This window comes from Schistocerca gregaria, chromosome 6 (genome assembly GCF_023897955.1).
Source record: "Schistocerca gregaria isolate iqSchGreg1 chromosome 6, iqSchGreg1.2, whole genome shotgun sequence".
Taxonomy (NCBI): domain Eukaryota; kingdom Metazoa; phylum Arthropoda; class Insecta; order Orthoptera; family Acrididae; genus Schistocerca; species Schistocerca gregaria.
In genome coordinates, this window is record NC_064925.1 from 123,910,857 (window position 1) to 123,932,474 (window position 21,618).

Here is a 21,618-nt window from a genome sequence, read left to right on the forward strand (position 1 = left end):
CAGGACTACATCCAGCATCTCTACAATCGTCTCCATGGGAGAATAGCAGCCTGCATTGCTGCGAAAGGTGGATATACACTGTACTAGTGCCGACATTGTGCATGCTCTGTTGCCTGTGTTTATGTGCCTGTGGTTCTGTCAGTGTGATCATGTGATGTATCTGACCCCAGGAATGTGTCAATAAAGTTTCCCCTTCCTGGGACAATGAATTCACGGTGTTCTTATTTCAATTTCCAGGAGTGTATTTGCATTGTGAGTGTCTCCCTTAAGCTAGTACACTACTTATAAATGTTCCCAAACCACAACTTGTGAATATTCTTCTTTTTGTGCTTGTTGGTGCTGCTACAATTGACTCACTTTCTATGATTATTTGTTACGAATTCTATTTTATCTAGGGTAGATTTTAATTTTGAGTGAGTTAAATCACCACTACCATTGTCCATTCTTTCCTCTCTAGCAAGCTTGATGCAGTTGTACATGAAGATCTCCCAGACAGTTCAATCCTTCTTCTCATGTGACATTATTACTATTTGAGTGTCTCTTGTCTTTGAAGATTTGTATGTCCCAGGTATCACAATGTCCTCCAGATTTTTTCAAATATTGTTTGAGGATTTATGTAAAACCATTCTTTCCATATGACCGTGTCACTGCTGTCTTGGAATATATCAACTAGGTCCCTTTCTAAATGAGACTTCTGTTTTATTTCCTCATTTTTCTTCTAGTGTTTTTGATTCAAAACCAGAGTAATTTCATGTAACACGTCTTAGATAATTTCTGGTGGGTGAAGTCAGTGTAGCTGTTTTCAAAACCATTCACATTTGGATCAAGTTATGCTTTGTGAAATGTGATGTTTATGGGTAGCAAATTTGTGTTCTAAAATAACTGATAAATAGAGTGGTACGATTTGGAAGATACGTTTATTCTGCTGATGATTTGTGTTGTGCCTAGACAGCCCAGTCGGTAAGAGCAATTCCTGTCAAAATCAAATTTCCATATGTGCTGTATTATGTGGTCATATACCTCCACAATACGAGTGACTTTTTTTTCGTCCCATTATTTTTCAAGCAGTATTCTTGTAACAAAAGTGAGCTCTGTGGTTGTCACATAATTTGGTCACTCTCCCTTCTATCTAGGTAACTGGGAAAATATATTTTTAGAACTAGTCAGCATACAGTTCAGTGCTGTGTATTGTTTGTTTTCATATTTTGTAATCACTGTTGAGATTTAACATTACTGTGCTGTTTGGATGGTACAAACTTAAGTGTTCTGCGTGTTTTCTTCAACAAGTATTTGGATTTTTCAGTTTTAATATTGTAGATTACTTGTTTGAATTGTCGTGTGTACACCTGATGGGCCAGGTGTCAGCTGCTGCTTACTATATATATCAGAACAGTACACAGCAGCCATGGAACGCAATGCACTCTCATAGCAGTGGACGGCTGCTGTACCAGTAGCATTATTAAATGAGGAATTGTGGGAGCTCAGTAAACATTGGTGTCTTCCAATCTTTCAGACACGTTGCACTCTGACAGGCAACAGTAGCTTGTACATCAGTTCCTACTTTCTGCTGTCACTTACCTTTCTTTTTGTTTTTGTAACTTCTTCTCATAAACCTACTCATGGCTTGGGAAAAGGACATTAAGAAATTCATTTTGTTTGTGATCTAGAGGTAGCGCCTTTGGTTAGCAATCAAAATGTCATATGTCCTGGGTTTAAACTCCACCATCAGTTAAATTTGAATAATGAACGGCATTGGTGGCCAAAGAATTCTGGCATAAGAAATCACCCTCATTCTGCCAATGGCCGTGTTAGAGGGGGCAGAGGAGTGGACAAAGGTTCAGGGCACTCTTCTTGTCTTTGGGGTGGGAAATTGCCCCTAAAAGGTGGAAGAATCTGGAATGATCACAGCATGAGGATGAAGAAGGCAATGGGAACTGCTGCATTAAAGAGAAATAATGTGTATCCACAAGATACCTGTAATTGAAAAGTGTCGTTGCGATCTCTCCATTGTCAAAAGATTCTGGAATAGTCCCCCATTTGGATCTCTGGGACAGGACTGCGAAGGGGGAGTTGACCATGAGAAAAAGATTGAATAATCATCAATATGGTAACACTGTACAAGATAACATTCTAGGGGTCGAGGCATGGAATGTCAGGAGCTTGAACGTGCTAGCGAAGCTTGAAAATCTGAAAAGGGAAATGCAATTGCTCAGTCCAGATACATTGGGGCTCAGTGAAGTTAAATGGAAAGACGGCAAGGATTTCTGGTCAGATGAGTATAGGATACTACAAACAGCAGCAGAAAATGGTATAAAAGGAGTAGGATTCATTGTGAATAGGTAGGTAGGGCAAAGAGTGCGTTACTGTGAAAAAGTTCGGTGATAGGGTGTTCTCATTGGAATCGACAGCAAACTGACACCAACAACAGGTATACATCCTGATGTTGCAAGCTAAACACAAAGAGATAGTTAAAGTATATGAGGATATTGAAAGGGTAATGCGGTATGTAAAGGGAGATGAAAATCTGACAGGCATGGAGGACTGATATGTGAGTACAGGGGAAGAGCAGGAGAAAGTGTTACAGGAGTGTGTAGGCTTGGTACTAGGAATGAGAGAGGAGAGAGACTAATAGAGTTCTGTAATAAATTTCAGCAAATAATCGTGAATACTCCGTTCAAGAAACAAAGAGGAGGAGACATACTTTGAAAAGGTCCGGATCTACAGGAAGATTGCAGTTATTTTACATCATGTTCAGACAGAGACCCTGAAATAAGATACTGGATTGTAATGTGTACCCAGGAGCAGATATAGACTCAGATCACAATGTAGTAGTGATGAAGAGTTGGATGAGGTATAAGAGATTACCAAGGAAGAAACACTACACAAAGAAGTGGGATGCAGATGTACTGATGTTCTCTTAGGTTATAGATACTGCAATAAAGAACAGCTCATTAGGCAGTACGGTTGAAGAGGAATGGACATTGCTTTAAAGAGCAACCACAGAAGTTGGAAAGAAAAACATAGGTACAAAGAAGGCAACATTGAAAAAAACCATGGGTAATGGAAGAAATGCTTCAGATGATTGATGAAAGAAGAAAGTACAAAAATGTTCAAGGAAATTCAGGAATACAGAAATACAAGACCCTGAGGAATGAAATAAATAGGAAGTGCAGGGAATCTAAGACAAAATGACTGCATGAAAAATGTGAAGAAATAAAAAAGAAATGATTGTCGGAAGGACTGACTCAGCATATAGGAAAGTCAAAACAGCCTTCAGTGAAATTAAAAGCAAGGATGGTAACATTAAGAGTGCAACAGGAATGCCATTGTTAAATGCAGAGGAGAGAGCAGATAGGTATAAAGAGTACACTGAAGGTCTCTGTGGGGAGGAAGATTTGTCTGATGTAATTGAAGAAGGAGCAGGGGTCGATTTAGAAGAGATAAGGGAGACAGTGTTAGAATTAGAATATAACAGAGCTTTGGAAGATTTAAGATCAAATAAGGTGGAAAGTATAGACAACATTCCATTAGAATGTCTAAAATCATTGGGGGAAGCGACGACTGTTCATGTTGGTGTTAACATATATGAGTCTGGCTATATAACATCCGAATTTCGGAAAATATCATCCACAAAATTCTGAAGACTGCAAAAGCAGACAAGTGTAGAATTATGGCACGATCAGCTTAGCAGCTGGTGCATCCATGTTGCAGAGAATAATAATATACGGAAGAATAGAAAAGAAAATTGAGGATGTGGTAGATGATCAGTTTGGCTTTAGGAAAAGTAAAAGCACCAGAGAGGCAATTCTCACGCTGTGGTTGATACCACAAGGAAGACTAAAGAAAAATCAAGACTCTTCATAGGATTTGTTGACCTGGAAAAAGCATTTGACAATGTCAAATAAATGTTGCAAGATGTTTGAAATTCTGAGGAAAAATCTATACATCGGAGAAGCAGTGATGGTTATAAAAGGAACGTTCAGGAGTGGAATTAGAATCCAAGGTTAAAGGATACCAATGATACAGTTTGCTGACAGCAATGTTGTCCTCGGTGAAAGTGAAGAAGAATTATATGATCTGCCGAATGGAACGAACAGTCTAATGAGTGCAGAATATGGTTTGAGAGTAAATTGAAGAAAGACAAAAGTAATCAGAAGTAGCAGAAATGAGAACACCGAGAAATTTAATATCTCACGAAGCAGATTAAGTTAAGGAATTCTACTACCTAGGCAAAAAATAATCAATGACAAACAGAACAAGGAGAACATCAAAATCAGACTAGCACTAGCAAAGAGGGCATTTCTGGTCAAGAGAAGTCTACTGGTATTACACGAAGATCTTAATTTGAGGAAGAAATTGATGAGAATGTGAGTTTGAAGCACAACATTATATGATAGTGTAATATGGATTGTGGGAAAAACGGAACAGAAAAGGTTCGAAGCATTTGAGGTGCTGCACTACAGACAATGTTGAAAATTTGGCGGACTGATAAGATAAGGAATGAGGAAGTTCTGTGCAGAATTGGAGCGGAGAGGTATATGTGGAAAACACTGACAAGACATCAGGGAATAACTTCCATGGTACTACAGAGTGCTGTAGAGGGTAAAAGCTACAGAGGAAGATAGAGATTGGAATATATCCGTCAAATAATTGAGCAAATAATAAGTTACAAGTGGTACTCTGAGATGAAGAGTTTGACACAGGAGAGGAATTCGGGACAGGGTTCATACAAAAAAGTTGTGGACTGTTGTATTCAAGGAGTATATCGTATCATTTCAAAACATGAACAAGAAAGAACATAAATATGGTAAAGAAGTTGTTCAATCTTTTAAAGATGTTTTAGTGCACCATTTTCAAAAATTTATTTACAGTGAATGGAGTAATAACAATCTCAATAAAAATTATATGTTAGAAAACTGCCAGTTTACAGACGAAGCTGAAGTAAGAGTAATCCATCACTATGTTCCTTACATTATTTGCTGAAATTCCTCCACTAAAACCGAGCGAGGTGGCGCAGTGGTTAGACACTGGACTTTCATTCGGGAGGACGACGGTTCAATCCCGCGTCCGGCCATCCTGATTTAGGTTTTCCGTGATTTCCCTAAATCACTCCAGGAACATGCCGGGATGGTTCCTCTGAAAGGGCACGGCCGACTTCCTTCCCCATTCTTCCCTAATCTGATGAGACCGATGACCACGCTGTCTGGTCTCCTTCCCCAAGCAACCAACCAACCATCCTCCTCTAAAACCCATGCTAGCATTTGTTCATGTTGGTTTTCTTTTTTGACTGTGCTGAGAGGCTGGGAAGGAATAACTTGATGGGCTTTATCATATCATGCCCATTCTGTGTGCAACAGCAGCCACATAAATGTGAAACCAACATGGCAGCATGCCATTTAGATGTCTGCTTGACATTGGTGGAATGGGTCTAAGTGTCTTGGATGTTCGCTTGGGTCACTGGTTTACAGCTAGGCTGTACATGTTTCAAAGGTGTTGGTGTTAAAGATTACTTTTCAAAATGATTTATAGAAGTAAGAAACAGGGAAAACAATAAACTATAAATTATGACAGTGTTATCTGCAAAGTTCTTTTTTTAAAGATGTGTTACTCGGATAGCATAACATTGACTTTGCATTTAATTTCATGTTACTGCTCTGCATTTCACTTGCAATTAAATGCTTCTGTATCAAGCATCTGAGATGTTTTGTGTTAATTTTTTACTCTCACCAGGTGGTTTTAGAGAACTCATGTCGAGCAGATGAACATGAATGCCCATTTGGTCGTACAAGTGTGGAACTGTGCAAGTTGCTGTGTGAAGTTCTACGAATAGGAGAACCACCTAGTGAACAGGGGCAAAATTTTCATCCAATGTTCTTCACACATGATCATCCCTTTGAAGAATTTTTCTGCGTTTGTATTGTGCTGTTAAACAAGACCTGGAAAGAGATGCGTGCAACAACAGAAGATTTTGTTAAGGTACTAATGCTTCTCTGTTCTCCAGTTACTCTGTGTTTGTGCTGCCATTTTGTTTCCTAATTCAGCATGTTCAGAGAATTTTCTAGCTCTTGTTTTATGAAATGATATTTATTGTGCAGTACACCTGATACTATGTCAATCTGTTCAGTATAGTGCATATTTCTCTTTCTTGCTTTATATGTTGTCATAATGGTTATGACCTGTAGATTAAAACTGAAGAAACTGCAAAAAGGTGGAAATTTAAGGAGATGGGACCTGGATAAACTGAAAGAACCAGAGGTTGTAAAGAGTTTCAGGGAGAGCATAAGGCAGCAATTGACAGGAATGGGGGAAAGAAATACAGTAGAAGAAGAATGGGTAGCTTTGAGGGATGAAGTAGTGAAGGCAGCAGAAGATCAAGTAGGTAAAAAGACGAGGGCGAGTAGAAATCCTTGGGTAACAGAAGAAATATTGAATTTAATTGATGAAAGGAGAAAATATAAAAATGCAGTAAATGAAGCAGGCAAAAAGGAGTACAGTCGTCTCAAAAATGAGATCGACAGGAAGTGCAAAATGGCTAAGCAGGGATGGCTAGAGGACAAATGTAAGGATGTAGAGGCTTATCTCACTAGGGTTAAGATAGATACTGCCTACAGGAAAATTAAAGAGACCTTTGGAGATAAGAGAACATCTTGTATGAAAATCAAGAGCTCAGATGGAAACCCAGTTCTAAGCAAAGAAGGGAAAGCAGAAGTGTGGAAGGAGTATATAGAGGGTCTATACAAGGGCAATGTACTTGAGGACAATATTATGGAAATGGAAGAGGATGTAGATGAAGATGAAATGGGATATATGATACTGCATGAAGAGTTTGACAGAGCACTGAAAGACCTGAGTCGAAACAAGGCCCCCAGAGTAGACAACATTCCATTGGAACTCTTGACGGCCTTGGAAGAGCCAGTCCTGACAAAACTCTACCATCTGGTGAGCAAGATGTATGAGACAGGTGAAATACCCTCAGACTTCAAGAAGAATATAATAATTCCAATCCCAAAGTAAGCAGGTGTTGACAGATGTGAAAATTACCGAACTATCAGTTTAATAAGTCACAGCTGCAAAATACTAACGCGAATTCTTTACAGACGAATGGAAAAACTAGTAGAATCCGACCTCGGGGAAGATCAGTTTGGATTCCGTAGAAATGTTGGAACACCTGAGGCAATACTGACCCTACGACTTATCTTAGAAGCTAGATTAAGGAAGGGCAAACCTACGTTTCTAGCATTTGTAGACTTAGAGAAAGCTTTTGACAATGTTGACTGGAATACTCTCTTTCAAATTCTGAAGGTGGCAGGGGTAAAATTCAGGGAGCGAAAGGCTATTTACAATTTATACAGAAACCAGATGGCAGTTATAAGAGTCGAGGGACATGAAAGGGAAGCAGTGGTTGGTAAGGGAGTGAGACAGGGTTGTAGCCTCTCCCTGATGTTATTCAATCTGTATATTGAGCAAGCAGTGAAGGAAACAAAAGAAAAGTTCGGAGAAGGTATTAAAATCCATGGAGAAGAAATAAAAACTTTGAGGTTCGCCGATGACATTGTAATTCTGTCAGAGACAGCAAAGGACTTGGAAGAGCAGTTGAACGGAATGGATAGTGTCCTGAAAGGAGGATATAAGATGAACATCAACAAAAGCAAAACGAGGATAATGGAATGTAGTGGAATTAAGTCGGGTGATGTTGATGGTATTAGATTAGGAAATGAGACACTTAAAGTAGTAAAGGAGTTTTGCTATTTGGGGAGCAAAATAACTGATGATGGTTGAAGTGGAGAGGATATAAAATGTAGACTGGCAATGGCAAGGAAAGCGTTTCTGAAGAAGAGAAATTTGTTAACATCGAGTATAGATTTAAGTGTCAGGAAGACATTACTGAAAGTATTTGTATGGAGTGTAGCCATGTATGGAAGTGAAACATGGACGATAAATAGTTTGGACAAGAAGAGAATAGAAGCTTTCGAAATGTGGTGCTACAGAAGAATGCTGAAGATTAGATGGGTACATCACATAACTAATGAGGAAGTGTTGAATAGGATTGGGGAGAAGAGAAGTTTGTGGCACAACTTGACCAGAAGAAGAGATCGGTTGGTAGGACATGTTTTGAGGCATCAAGGGATCACCTATTTAGTATTGGAGGGCAGCGTGGAGGGTAAAAATTGTACGGGGAGACCAAGAGATGACTACACTACGCAGATTCAGAATGGTGTAGGTTGCAGTGGGTACTGGGAGATGAAGAGTAGCATGGAGAGCTGCATCAAACCAGTCTCAGGACTGAAGACCACAACAACAACAATGATTATATACAGGCTGTAACGAAAGGTATGTCCAGACTTCCAGGGAACATTCCTCACATATAGAGAAAGTAAGTATGATATGGGCATGGGTCTGAAAATGTTTTATTTCCATGTTAGAGCTCAATTTCTACCTCTCTTCATAACCAGATTAATAATTGGAAACGCTCAAAAACAGAAAGTACCAGTGTTACATGAAGTGGTTCCTTAAGTGACATGTTCAACATACTCTCTTGGTTACTGTATGAAACACCTTCCTAAATGAAATTTTCAAAATACTCTCGGTCTCTGTTAGCAGAGATACATGCATAAACCCACCATCACATTGAATCTTTGATATGCTGATGTATTCCTGGGGGAATGAGTAATGTTTCACAGCCTTCCACACTGCAGGTACAAAGACTGTATACCTTGTTCCTGGGTTTCATACACAAGGGCTTGCAAATGCCCGCACAAATAAAATTCTAGTTGGTTCTAGAAGAACAGGTAGGCTAATCTCTAAGAAAGCATGAAAAGTTCCTCCATTGAGCCTGGGTGGAACAACATGACGGCATAACAATCACTAAGCCAGCCCAAGAACATTTCAATTAGGAAAGTGTTTCAGTCTGTAACCAAGAGAATATTTTGAACGTTTCATGTAAGAAAACATTTCATGTAATGTCAGTACATTCTGTTTCTGTGTGTTTTGCATGGTTAATGTGATTATGAAGAAAAGTAGAAAATGAGGTCTGACATGTAAATAAAACATCTCCAGACCCATTTCCAAATAACAAATTTTCCCCTTCTATGCGTCAGGAATGTTTCCGGAAAGTTGGACACATCTTTTTGTTATACCCTTATAGGAAAACAAAATAAATGGCCTGGTTCCTGTAAATGTAATTAAAGTTCAATCTCTACTGTTGACTGTATCTTAGCAAGCTGAAGCATTCCAACTATTCAACATTTAGAACAGAGATGGTCACTTATCTTGAAGACATCTGAAATCCCAGTAGAACTTGCAACAGCAAAGAGATAATAATTTTTAAATAAAGCTTATTTGCATAGAAGGCACAACATTAGTAATACTTGTGAATGCCTGATGGCTTAGTACATGTCTCTTTCCTAATAACACCCTTTGTTTCTTGCCAGAGATATAAGATTTGAAACATTCTGCAGCATTTCCTGTTACAACATAACATTCGAATTTATTTAAGAGTATATTGTGATTTACACAGTGAAACGCCCGTAATTTTTTGTCTAATGAATTAAGTACACTTTTAATGTGTGTGTAGATAGCCTTCTCAATATCAGTACCCTTTAGAAATACGAAGTGCGACATTGACAGTATGTTATATGTGATAAGATGGTTATAAAGCCGATTGTACATTACCTTTTCTAAAATTTTTGAGAATGCTGCCAAAAGTGAAATTGGACAGAAATTTGATGTTATTTCTTTATCTCCCTTCTTAAACAGTGGCTCAGCTTCAGCATATTTCAACCATTCAGGAAATATTCCACCTATAAAAGACTGGTTACACAGCCAGCTTAATATGTTAATAAACTCAAAATCACATTCTTTAATTAACTTTGTTGATATTTCACCATAGCCACTAGATGTTTTGGATTTGAAAGATAGACATTACTTATGCTGGGGTAGTGAGGGTCAAATTCATATTATGGAAACTACTTGAAATGTCTGGTCTGAGGTATCCCATGGTACCATCTACAGAACCTGACAACCCCCATCTTATCAGTAACAGTTATAAAATGTTTGTTAAAAAGTTCTGCAACACTATACACATCTGTCACCAATGTATCATTTACTCTTAATGCTATTTGCCCCTCTTCATGTCTGGATCTACCGGTCTCATCCTTCACTATATCCCATATTATCTTTATTTTGTTATCTGATGTGACTATCTTTTCATGCAATATATTTGCTTTGATGTCTGTATTACAGTCTTTAATATTTTTCATTATTTCTTATAATGTCCTATTGCGTGAACATCAGAACTGTTTTGAATTGACAGATAGTTTTCTTTTTGTTTTACAATATACCTCTATTCTTTGAGTAATCCATGGCTTCTTTGTAAACTTTGCTCTAACCTTGGTTAGTTTTGGGGGAAAACTGTGTTCAAATAAGGTGAGCACTAGCAAAAGTGTTATATTTTTCATTCATGCCATGAGAACTGTAAATATCACTCCAGTGAACGTCTCTGAGGAGTGCCCTAAAATAATCAATTTTTGGCTTGAGTTCAGATTTAACATACTTTATATCCTGTTCAGTATTAACATTTAACGGAAGGAACTGCGTTTCATGCTCTGAGAGATCATTGACTATTGGTTTTGTAATATATTTTGTTCATTGAACTTTTCCATAAAGATATTATCAGTGGCTGTTTGGGAGCAATTGGCTACCCTAGTGGAGAACTTTACAGTGAGAATTAAGTTGAATGATAATGTTACTAACTCAAATAAGTTCTTATTGGGGAGAGTCTTTAAGGAAATATGCGTTGAAGTCACCAGCAACCACTATTTCTTTGTTTTTGGTTGTTAAATGGGCCAGTACACCTTCAAGGTGGTTTATGAACAGATTAAAGTTAGCTGCGGGTACTCATATACACTTAATATTATGAAGGAGTTTTTATGAAATTCTGCTTCTGTTGCACATGCTTCCATATGCTGTTTTAGGCAAAATTTATGAATGCCTATGTTCTTAAATTTATGACAGTTCCTGATGAACATGGCAACTCTACCTTTCTCCATTTCTGCTCTACAAAAGTGAGATGCTAACCTAAATCCTGTAACACTTAAAAGTTCTATACCAGAAGTCGCATGATGTTCAGAGGGGCTGATTATGTCAGCTGGATTTGAGGACTCAAATTCATTTGTGCAGATAATTAATTCATTAATTTTATTTCTCAGTCCTCGAATATTTTGATGCAATAAAGATAGCTGACATTTCACATTGACTGAGTTAAAATTGGGCAGAGTTGAAATTTCTGCTGATTTTTGAAAATTGTTAACCAGCAGCTGTTTATGCTGATGTAATGAGCTAGAACTATGTTTTTTGGCTTCTTGAATGTTTTGCATTCCTAAGCAAGCAATAAATATTTTCCCTTATGTTTATGTTCTATGAAAAGGGAGTATATCAGTGCAAATAACAGATGTCATCCAGTAGGTAATACAATGTACAGAAATAGTATCTTAACAGCTACTTCTCTCTGTTGATGTATACCCTGACTGTTTTTACGCCTTACATTGTTCTTCTTCATAATATTATCTCAAGAATGTTTGATGAATTGAGAAGCGTTATTATTAAACAAAAGATGATCTGCTGCCCATTTTTTAGTCCCAAATTTAGATCGCAAAAGTCATTTACAAACACTTAGTTGACTACACTGAAACACAAAAAAGTGACACATAGATCATGCGTTACCAGTCTCGTGAATTATCTAAGACTACAATGGAAACAATTAGATTTAATACCACTTGAATAGTGTTGGTGGAAGCGACTTGAGTTGAGCCTGGAATCAGTCACTTGATTGAATGATATCACAGTGTGCCTAATTAGAATTTAGTAGTGGTAGGAAGACTGCCGGAAAGCAATGCATTTGTTTTCAAACAAAAGTGAGAGTGAGCCTGCAACCACTTGACCTTAAATTGGCTCGCTAAGATACTGTTGTGACCCCCTGACTGGAGTTGCTGTGTATTCACTGCTTGCAGCAACCCGTTTGAATGAGGTCATTCTAAATGGTGAGCATTCACTCAGGAAGTACAGCATTTATTTGCTGGTATGGGCTTGGCAATCCTGGCTGTCATGAACTGAGGACTGGTGAGTGTTGCCAGTCATCTATTACTGTAAGCCCTAGCATGCTTCACTGAGCATTTCACAGAGAAACACCTGGAGGTCCTCACATATTTGAGACCTGGCATATTTTTGATTGCCTCAACATAGTCCCCTCTTTAATATGGACATCTTCTAGGTGAGTGACAGAAGATTGAAATAATTAACATTTAGAAAAATCACATAGACCCTACCAGACAGAGCCACAAAAACCTGATGTAAATTTCCGAAATGTTCCTTGTTTATATGATTTGTAATCATGAGGTCATCAGGATAATTGACACGTTGGGAATATCTGCTATCAGCTGTTATAAAAACCTTTGGAAACTAGCAGATTCACTTGTGACCCCAGATGGCAACCTATTAATTCGATAAGGATTGACAGGTGTATTTAATATCGAGAGTTTCTTCAATTTTTTTGGCTTATGCAAGCTGTAAATAGCCTCTGCCAGGTCAGTTATTATAAATAACTGATCATTTGCTAATTTGTAAAAAAGTTCATCAACTTCTATTTGGTCACAGACAGTAAGTTAAAAGTTGACATACTTGAGTGGAATGTTCCAGGCTTATGTACACCCACTAAGGGAGAGGCCCATTGTCCAAAGGAAATAGACAAAAGAATTCACTGTTGTTCCAGCCTGTCTAATTTCAGTTTCACTTCATCCAGAAGGGCGAACAGAATATTGTGACCTTCAAACAATGTTGTCTGAAATTTATGACTGTCATAGACCAGTCTCAAATAATGTCACAAATTGGGAACATAAAGTGTGAATTTCTTCACATAGCACTGAAAGCTAAATGATATTAACAGTGTGGTGCTGAATAGGAAAACCATAAGCTGAACAAGTATTGTCAAGTACAAAAATATTTTCTTCTGATGGTGGTCACAAGAAATGGCCTTGTCCTTGTCACTTGCTTATACTTGTTAGAGAGCTCTGTTTCGTCTAACAACAGAATTTTATGACACCTGGAAGTCCAAAAATTTGAAATGCATACTGTCCAAAGGTGGAACACCAATACTAAAGTAATTAGATTGATTTATCACAGAGGCAGACACTATATTGGCATTCCTGGTTTCTTTGTGTAACAGCATTTGTTGTGGAACCACTATACAATCCCTTCATGTAATGTTGTTGATCTGGATTGTAGGAACACATAGCTGGGTGCAAACTGAACTTCCACTACGTGTCCCTTATGAAAACATTTTTAGCTTTTGGTATCATAATGATGGATGTAAACTGAAATAGTCAGGCTAATTATGTATTAATTGTAAACATTACATCCTATATGTCTGAACAACATGAGGTGGAGTAGAACAGGGCTGATTGGCTGCCACTGGGCGAGACATCCATGTTACCTTTTTTGTTTTTAACATGCTTTTTTCTGCGATCACTGTTACACAAGTAATATTTTCTGTGTTAAAATTGGAAGGAAAGTTTTGTTGCACTTTGTCAGTTGTTCCTGTAGTTATTGTAGGTACTTTAAAGTCAGTGGAAAACATTTAGTGGTTGGTTAGGGAAATTTAAAAAGTACAACTGACATGCTTCGCCTCTGCTAACAACAGATAAGACTGGTGTAGGCCTGTTTGCATTCATCTGTATTCAGAGGCATGATGAATGACAGAGTCCGTTTTTAGATTAGATTAGATTTACTTTCATTCCAATTGATCCGTAGTGACGAGGTCCTCCAGGATGTAGACCATCACAGGAAAACAATAATACATGACAAATATTTACAACTAAAATTAAACTTTCTGTGAATGATAGGCACAAGTACTTGTAAGGTTACATTTTCTACTAAATCCATGAAGGCCTGCCGCAGTGGTCTCGCAGTTAAGGTGCTCAGTCCGGAACTGCACGACTGCTACGGTCGCAGGTTCAAATCCTGCCTCAGGCATGGATGTGAGTGATGTCCTTAGGTTAGTTAGGTTTAAGTAGTTCTAAGTTCTAGGGGACTGATGACCACAGATGTTAAGTCCCATAGTGCTCAGAGCCATTTGAACCATTTTTTGAAATCCATGAAGATTTACAGACCATGAATTGATGCTTCCTGTGTCTGGTTTAGGTTTGCAATGTTGCAGAAATTCTAACCAAGCTGTGACCACAAACATTTTAGTAGGAAACCAGTAAATGCCCAGTTCTTTAAAGAATCAAACTCTCTTGCATAACAGCTTCAAACATCTGATTACTTTACAGATGTGTTAACATATTTGATGTCAAGCATCTAAGTAGAAAAATTTAAAAAAGGTTTGAAATTATGCTTAAAGTTTGTTGAAAGTCACTAAGTGCGCTCATGAAACACTGAATGAATACAGTCTTCATGGTTATCATTCCATATTAAGCAAATGCAAGTTTTTCACATATCTCAATGTTTATGATATTATATCTCCTGAACTGTGTGTTGTACAATGATATACTTTTGTTGGTACATCAAGTGATATACATAGATACTGTCTGCAAAATGTGTTGCAAATAGAGTGGGTAGTAAAGAAGTAATAAATTAAAAGTCATGTCAGATGTTGAAGTTTCCCTTTAAACACATTTAGAGGATTTTTTTTTTTTGGGGGGGGGGGGGGTTCCAGTGTGAAAACCTTTCATAAATGTTTGAAATTATGTGTAAAGTTTGTTGAAGGTTGCTAAGTGCTTTCATTGTCAAGTGTAGGATGAATAAAGTTGGGTATTTGTGCACTGTCAGTTGTGCTTCAAGACAAACACACAGTTTCAAGCTGTAACATTGTCTTGTTTGTTAAAGTTTTAATATAAGATTATACCTCTTAATGAGTAACTTATTGCAGCATTTTAAATATGACTATTAATTACATGAAGTATCGAAAATCAAATTTTTGCGCCCTCTAGAAGCTGTTAGATAAGCAGCCTGCAAGTGGGACCAGGTTCTGGGACAGTTGCTTAATATAATAGATCATTCTGTCAACAAAGTATAAATGTCTGAAAGAGGTAACTGAGGATTCTACCAGCAGGTCCAGTTTTTACACGAGATAATACAACTAGGGGAGTACTGGATAGCAAAAAAGCCCACTGCCGTTGTGAGCACTGAACATCACTTGTTCGGAAATGTAATGCTATCTCAGTCCTCTTGTGCATTATTAAAACTGGAGTAGCTGGGAGGAAATGTATCTGCTGAGGAGCAAGCTGATCAATTGTTTTGGTATCTCATGTTGATGTACCTGTTGTTACCACAATTTCAGAAATTTGCATCCATCGTAGCTGTGCTATCCAATGGAAGTGGAATTTACTTTCGCACAAGTTTTACATTCCCAAAGTTAGACCCTAAAAATCATGTATTCGCTCTTTGTTCAATACACTCTTGTCACACAGTTCATAAGATATACTGACATTGTTAATTTCCCATAACTACAGTGAAAAAATTCGGAATTAACAACACTTGAACTGCAGTGTTAGAAATCACATGTGTACGAGGCTGAAATTAGTCAGATGGTCAAATGGTATCACAGTTTGTCAAAGTGAGAGGGATGTTCATTAAGTAATGCAACACATTTTTCCCCTGAGAGTAGGTTGGTTTTTGTTGACGATTCCACTGCACCATGTTATTCCTCACACTTTTGGCTACAAAACCCTATTTTTCAACATTACGTCCATTCAATGTGACAGCCTTATGCCACCTTACTGGGAAGCCCTGTATGCTTGTGTGGTGCCACTCTACTGGTTGATGTCTTGCCGTGTCGATAATCTTCTGCTTTCCGTGGGGTGCATTCTTCATTGGGCCAAACAGATAGAAGTCAGAAATTGGGAGATGCACGCTGTAGCGTGAGGAACCCAATGGGCACACTTCTTTGAGTACCCAACTGTGGACAGGTGTGTCAGTACTACCAACAGAGATGTCCAGTTATGTATTAATATGTCTGAGTGTGAGCCATTGATCACCTCAAATGAAAGTGTTGCACGTTCCAACATTGCAGGAGCCACAGCTGTCTTCTGTGTGGCACACTGGAGATCAGACAGGTTTACGCGATCTTGCTGCGATGATGACAGATGCTTCGCCCAACAACTCGCTGTGTTTTTGTTCACTGCCAGGGCTCCGCAACATTCTGCAAGCACCTATGAATATCTGCAGTACTCTGGCTTTCCACCAAAAGAAACTCAATGACAGCTCTTAGCTAGGAACACTCCTCCATTACAGATACCATTTTGAAGGCTACATACAGCACATTCACATATTTGAACTTCATGAAACTAGAGAGGCTGGAGCAGGAATATTCCATGACATCCCACAAAAAATTTCATATTTTTCCAACCAAAATTGGTGGAGGAAAAAAAATAACTGTTGCATCAGTTATGAAATGTCTCCCTTAGAACTTATAACGGTAGGCAGAATGTCACTTTAATCAGATCTCAAGCAGGCACAGATACAGAAACAGTCCAAAGTCTAGTACAGAGTCATCAACTATAATTCAGTGCGCTTTGAAAAGAAACACATTAGCTTTAGAATAGAAGTGTGAGGGAGCCTGTGCCCACTGACCTTAAATCAGCTGGACACAGGCATAAGAGTGGGGGGCAGCATTACAAGTATTTCTTTATTAACTTCTGAACTAAAGAAAAAAATCATAAGATATTGTCAGCTCAGATTTATCCCAAAATGACAAACTTTTGGGTTATAGCATAAGTTCATAGTATTTTTCCGTAAGTTTAATAAAGGTAATGAATACACACAACAGAGACTTCACTCGTTAGTAATATATACTCCTTCACTCTTTTAAATGGTCTGCCAACACTGGGGTAACTTTTCGATTCCGTGATTGTAAAAATCACATGGTTTTGTGGCGAAGAACTCGTTGAGCCATGTTCAAAGTGCATTTTCATCCAGGAAGAAAGTTCCTTGAAGGTTGTAGGAAGATTGCATAAAAAGTGAAAATCTGAGGGCTAAATCAGATGAATAAGGTGGGTGCTGAATCACTTCCTAACCCAACTCCTGTATATTGTTTTTTGTCAATTCAGCAGAATGTGAGCGGGCTTTATTGTGGAGTAGCATCAATTCAGACAGTCTTCCTGGTCTTTGTTCTTGGATTGCATCTCCAAGACATCTCAGTTGTTCACAATAAATGTCAGCAGTGATGGTTTCACCTCAGGGAAGCAATTCATAGTGTACCGCACCACCACTGTTCCACCAGATGCATAACATTATTTTTGTGGAAGTGTTCAGATATTTGTACGGACAGTTGCTGCTTTGTTTGGGCTCAACCATTCCGTTCTTTTCCTTATATTAGCATAAAGACACCATTTCGCGTCACTAGTAATGACACTGATAGGAATGCTTGGTGTTGTTCATGAGCCAATTAATGACGAGCAAGCAGAGATGCACATATGGTTGCTTGCTGATTTTTGTGATTTTGTCTTAAAGCGTGTGGTACCCGTACACCCAATTTTTGAATCTTCCCCATTGAATGTAAATGTTCCATGACAGAGGAATAATCACAGTTCATCACATTTACCAGTTCTTCAGTACAGTTACATGGATCATTGTGTATTAATGCATTTTAACAATCTTCATCAAACTCCAAATGTCTTGCAGAATGTGGAGTCAGTATTGTCAAAACGATCCTCCTTAAAATGAGAAAACCATTTTCTTGCCATAGTCTGTCCAGTGGCATTATCCCCATATGTGGCACTAATGTTTCCAGCTGTCTCCGCTGCAGTCAGCCCTGTATTGAACTCAAACAGAAGAGTATATTGAAAATTTTCTGATTTTTAACTCTTCGTAATCCATTCTCTAGCGTCCATAGCTCCACTCACTATTTTCAAATGACACTATATGAACTCAAATAACAATACTAAACTACAACTGAAAATTGACAGTTGACAAATGAAAGCACAGCAACTGAAATGCCACCATCCAAAATCAAAACACTACAATCTTATGCATCAGTTTAGTACGTGTCTTTATATTTGCAGGATATTTAAATAAAAAGGAGGATATGTACTTTATCTTTGTTCAGAAACACTTTAGTTCAGCTCTACTCACATCCTCCTTACATGATCAGAACTCTCTAATCTCTTTTGCCCATCAGTTTTAGGATTCCATGGCTCGATCTGTAAAAATTGACCCCTTGTCGTTGCTGTTGTGTCTTCAGTCCAAAGACTGGTTTGATGCAGCTCTCCATGATACTCCATCCTGTACGAGCCTTTTCACCTCCAAATAACTACTGCAACCTACAATTTTCTGAATGTACGTACTATATTCGTCCCTTGGTCACCCTCTATGATTTTTACTGCCCATGCTTCCCTCCAATACTAAACTGGTGATCCCTTGATGTCTCAGAATGTGTCCTATCAACCAATCCCTCCTTTGTGTCAAGTTGTGCCACAAATTTATTACCTCCTCAATTCTGTTTATTACTTCTTTGTTATTTACATGATCAACCCATCTAATCTTCAACATTCTTCTGCAGCACCACATGTAGAAAGCTTCTAGTCTCTTTTTATCTAAACTGTTTATCACCCATGTTTCATTTCCATACATGGCTACACTTCAGACAGATATCTTCAGAAAAGACTTCCTAAAACTTAAATCTATATCTGATGTTACCAAATTACTCTTCTTCAGAAATGATTTTCTTTCCATTGACAGTCTGCATTTTATATCTTCTCTACTTCACCGATCACAATTATTTTGTGCCCATATAGAAAAACACTTCAACTACTTCAAGTGTCTCGTTTCCTAATCTGATTCACTTAGCATCATCTGATTTGACTGCATTCCATTGTCTTGTTTTGCTTTTATTGATGTTCATCTTATATCCCGCTTTCAAGACACTGGCCATTCCATTTAGCTGCTCTTCAAAGTCCTTTGCTGTCCCTGACAGAATTACAGTGTCATCAGCAAACCAGAAAGATTTTATTTCTTCCAAATTTGCTTTGGTTCCTTTTACTGCTTGCTCAAAGTACATACTGAATAACATTGGGGATAGGCTACAACCCTGTCTCACCCCTTTTGCCATCTTGTTTCTGTACAAATTGTAAATAACCTTTTGCTCCCTGTATTGTACCCCAGTTACCTTCAGTTTTTCGAAGAGAGTATTCCAGTCATTGTCAAAAGTGTCCTCTAAGACTACAAATGTCGAAAATGTAGGTTGTTTTTAGGTTTGCCTTTCCTTAACCTATCTTATAGGATTAGTCATAGGTTCAGTATAGCTTCATGTGTTCTTACATTTCTCCAGAATCCAGTCTGATCTTCCCCGAGATTGGCTTCTACCAGTTTTTCCATTCTTCTGTAAAGAATTTAGGTTAATATTCTGCAACAATAACTTATTAAACTGATAGTTCACTAACTTTCACACCTTTCAGTAATTGCTTTCTTTGGAATTGGAATTACTACATTATTCTTGAAGTCTGAGGGTATTTTGTCTGTCTCATACATCTTGCACACCAGATGGAAGAGTTTTGTCATGGCTGGCTCTCCCAAGGCTATCCACAGTTCTGACAGAGTATCTTCTACTCCCAGGGCCTTGTTTCGACTTAGATATTTCAGCACTTTGTCATATTCTTCTCGCTGTATCATATCTCTCATTTCATTTTCATCCACATCCAGTTCCTTTCCTATAGTATCACTTTCAAGGTCATCTTCCTTGTGTGAACGCTCTATATACTCCTTCCACATTCCAGCTTTCTCTTCTTTTCATTGGGTTGGTTTACTATCTGAGCTCTTGGCGTTCATACAGGTGCTTCACTTTTCTCTAAAGGGCTCTTTAATTTTCCTGTGGGCAAAATGTATCTTTCCTTATGTCCTCTAGCCATTCATGTTTAGCGATTTTGCACTTCCCATCAGTCTCATTTTTTAAATGTCTTTACTCCTTTTCCTCTGCTTCATTTTTAAATTTTCTCCTTTCAACAATTAAAATCAATATCTCTTGTGTTGTCCAAGGATTTCTAGTCGGTTGGTTGGTTTGAGGGGGAGGATTTCTAGGCAGCCTTGGTTTTTTACCTATTTAGTCCTCTGTTTCCTTCACTATTTCCTCTCTTAAAATTTCCCATTCAGCTTTTCCTGTATTTCTTTCCCCTGTTCTAGCCAGCCATTGCCTAATGCTCCCTCTGAAACTCTTAATAACTTCTGGTTCTTTCAACTTATGCAGATCCCATCTCCGTAACTTCCTACCTTTTTCCTGTTTCTTCAGTTTTAATCTACAGTTTATAACCACTAAATTGTGGTAAAGTCCACATCTCCCCATGAAAATGTCTTACAATTTAAAATCTGGTTCCTAAATCTCTGTCTAGCTATTATATAATCAGTCTGAAATCTCCCAATGTATCCAGGCCTCTTCAACATATAAAACCTTCTTTTACGACTTGTAAACCAAGTGTTAGTGAGGATTAAATTACGCTGTGTGCATAATTCTACCAGACAGCTTCCTTTGTCGCTCCTTCCCCCTCGTACGTTTTCAAATACTATTTTTCCTTCTCTCCCTTTTCTCACTACCAAATTCCAGTCACCCATCACAGTTAAACTTTAGTCTCCTTTAACTATCTGATTAATTTTTTTCATGTCGTCATATGTTTCTTCAACCTCTTTATCATCAGGGGCACTAGTTGGCATGTAAACTTGTTGCACTGTGTTAGGTGTGGGATTTGTGTCTAACTTGGCTACGATAATGCATTCACTATGCTAGTCATAGTAGCTTACCCGCATTCCTATTTTCTTATTCATTATTAAACCCCCCACTCCTTCAATACCCCTATTTGACTTTCTATTTATAACTCTGTATTTACCTGACCACAAGTCCTGTTCCTCCTGCCACCGAACTTCACTAACTCCCACTTAAACTGAACCATTTCTATTTTTAAATTTTCTTGTTTACATGGCTGATTTAGGGATCTAACATTCCAATCACCGATCTGTAGAATGACAGTTTTGTTTCTCCTTATGACAACATCCTCGTGCATAGTCCCCACAAGGAGATCTGAATAGGGGACTATTTTATCTCCTGAATATTTTTACCCAACAGGACGCCATCTTCACACAACCATACGGTAGAGCTGCATATTCTTGGGAAAAATTACTGCTGTAGTTTCTCCTTGCCTTCAGCCATTCGCAGTACCAGCACAGCAACACGGTTTTGGTTGATGTTACAAGGACATATCAGTCAGTAATCCAGACTGTTGCCCCAGCGGCTACTAAAAAGCTTGCTGCCCCTCTTCAGCAGCCACATGTTTGTGTGGCCTCTCTAGAGATCCACTCCGTTGTGGTTGTCCCTACAGTAAGGAACTCGTATATGGTCACTTTGTTGTCCATCCGTCTGTCTATCTGTTAAGAAGTATTTTTCTCAGGAACAGAGACACTTATCAAGTTGCAATTTATGTCACATATTAAGGTCTGTGGTCCCTTGATTGTGTAAAAATTGTGAGGTTCTAAGACATGCAATAAAAAATTTCAGCCATTTATGTCACAGTTTTTGATTCTCAAAAAGTCCCTTGTCAAAATCTGTAGTGTGCTTCTCGTTGATCTAGAATCATGTAATTT

At 38.2% G+C, this 21,618-nt stretch overlaps 1 protein-coding gene across 1 annotated transcript in view; it reads left to right on the plus strand.

Annotated features, from left to right (window-relative positions):
• LOC126277878 (engulfment and cell motility protein 1) overlaps positions 1-21,618 on the plus strand; it is a 58,023-nt gene that overhangs the window by 6,897 nt on the left and 29,508 nt on the right. The window contains exon 3 of the mRNA XM_049977405.1: positions 5,731-5,976. Coding sequence (XP_049833362.1) covers positions 5,731-5,976 — 246 coding nt within the window. The remainder of the gene's footprint in view (positions 1-5,730; positions 5,977-21,618) is intronic.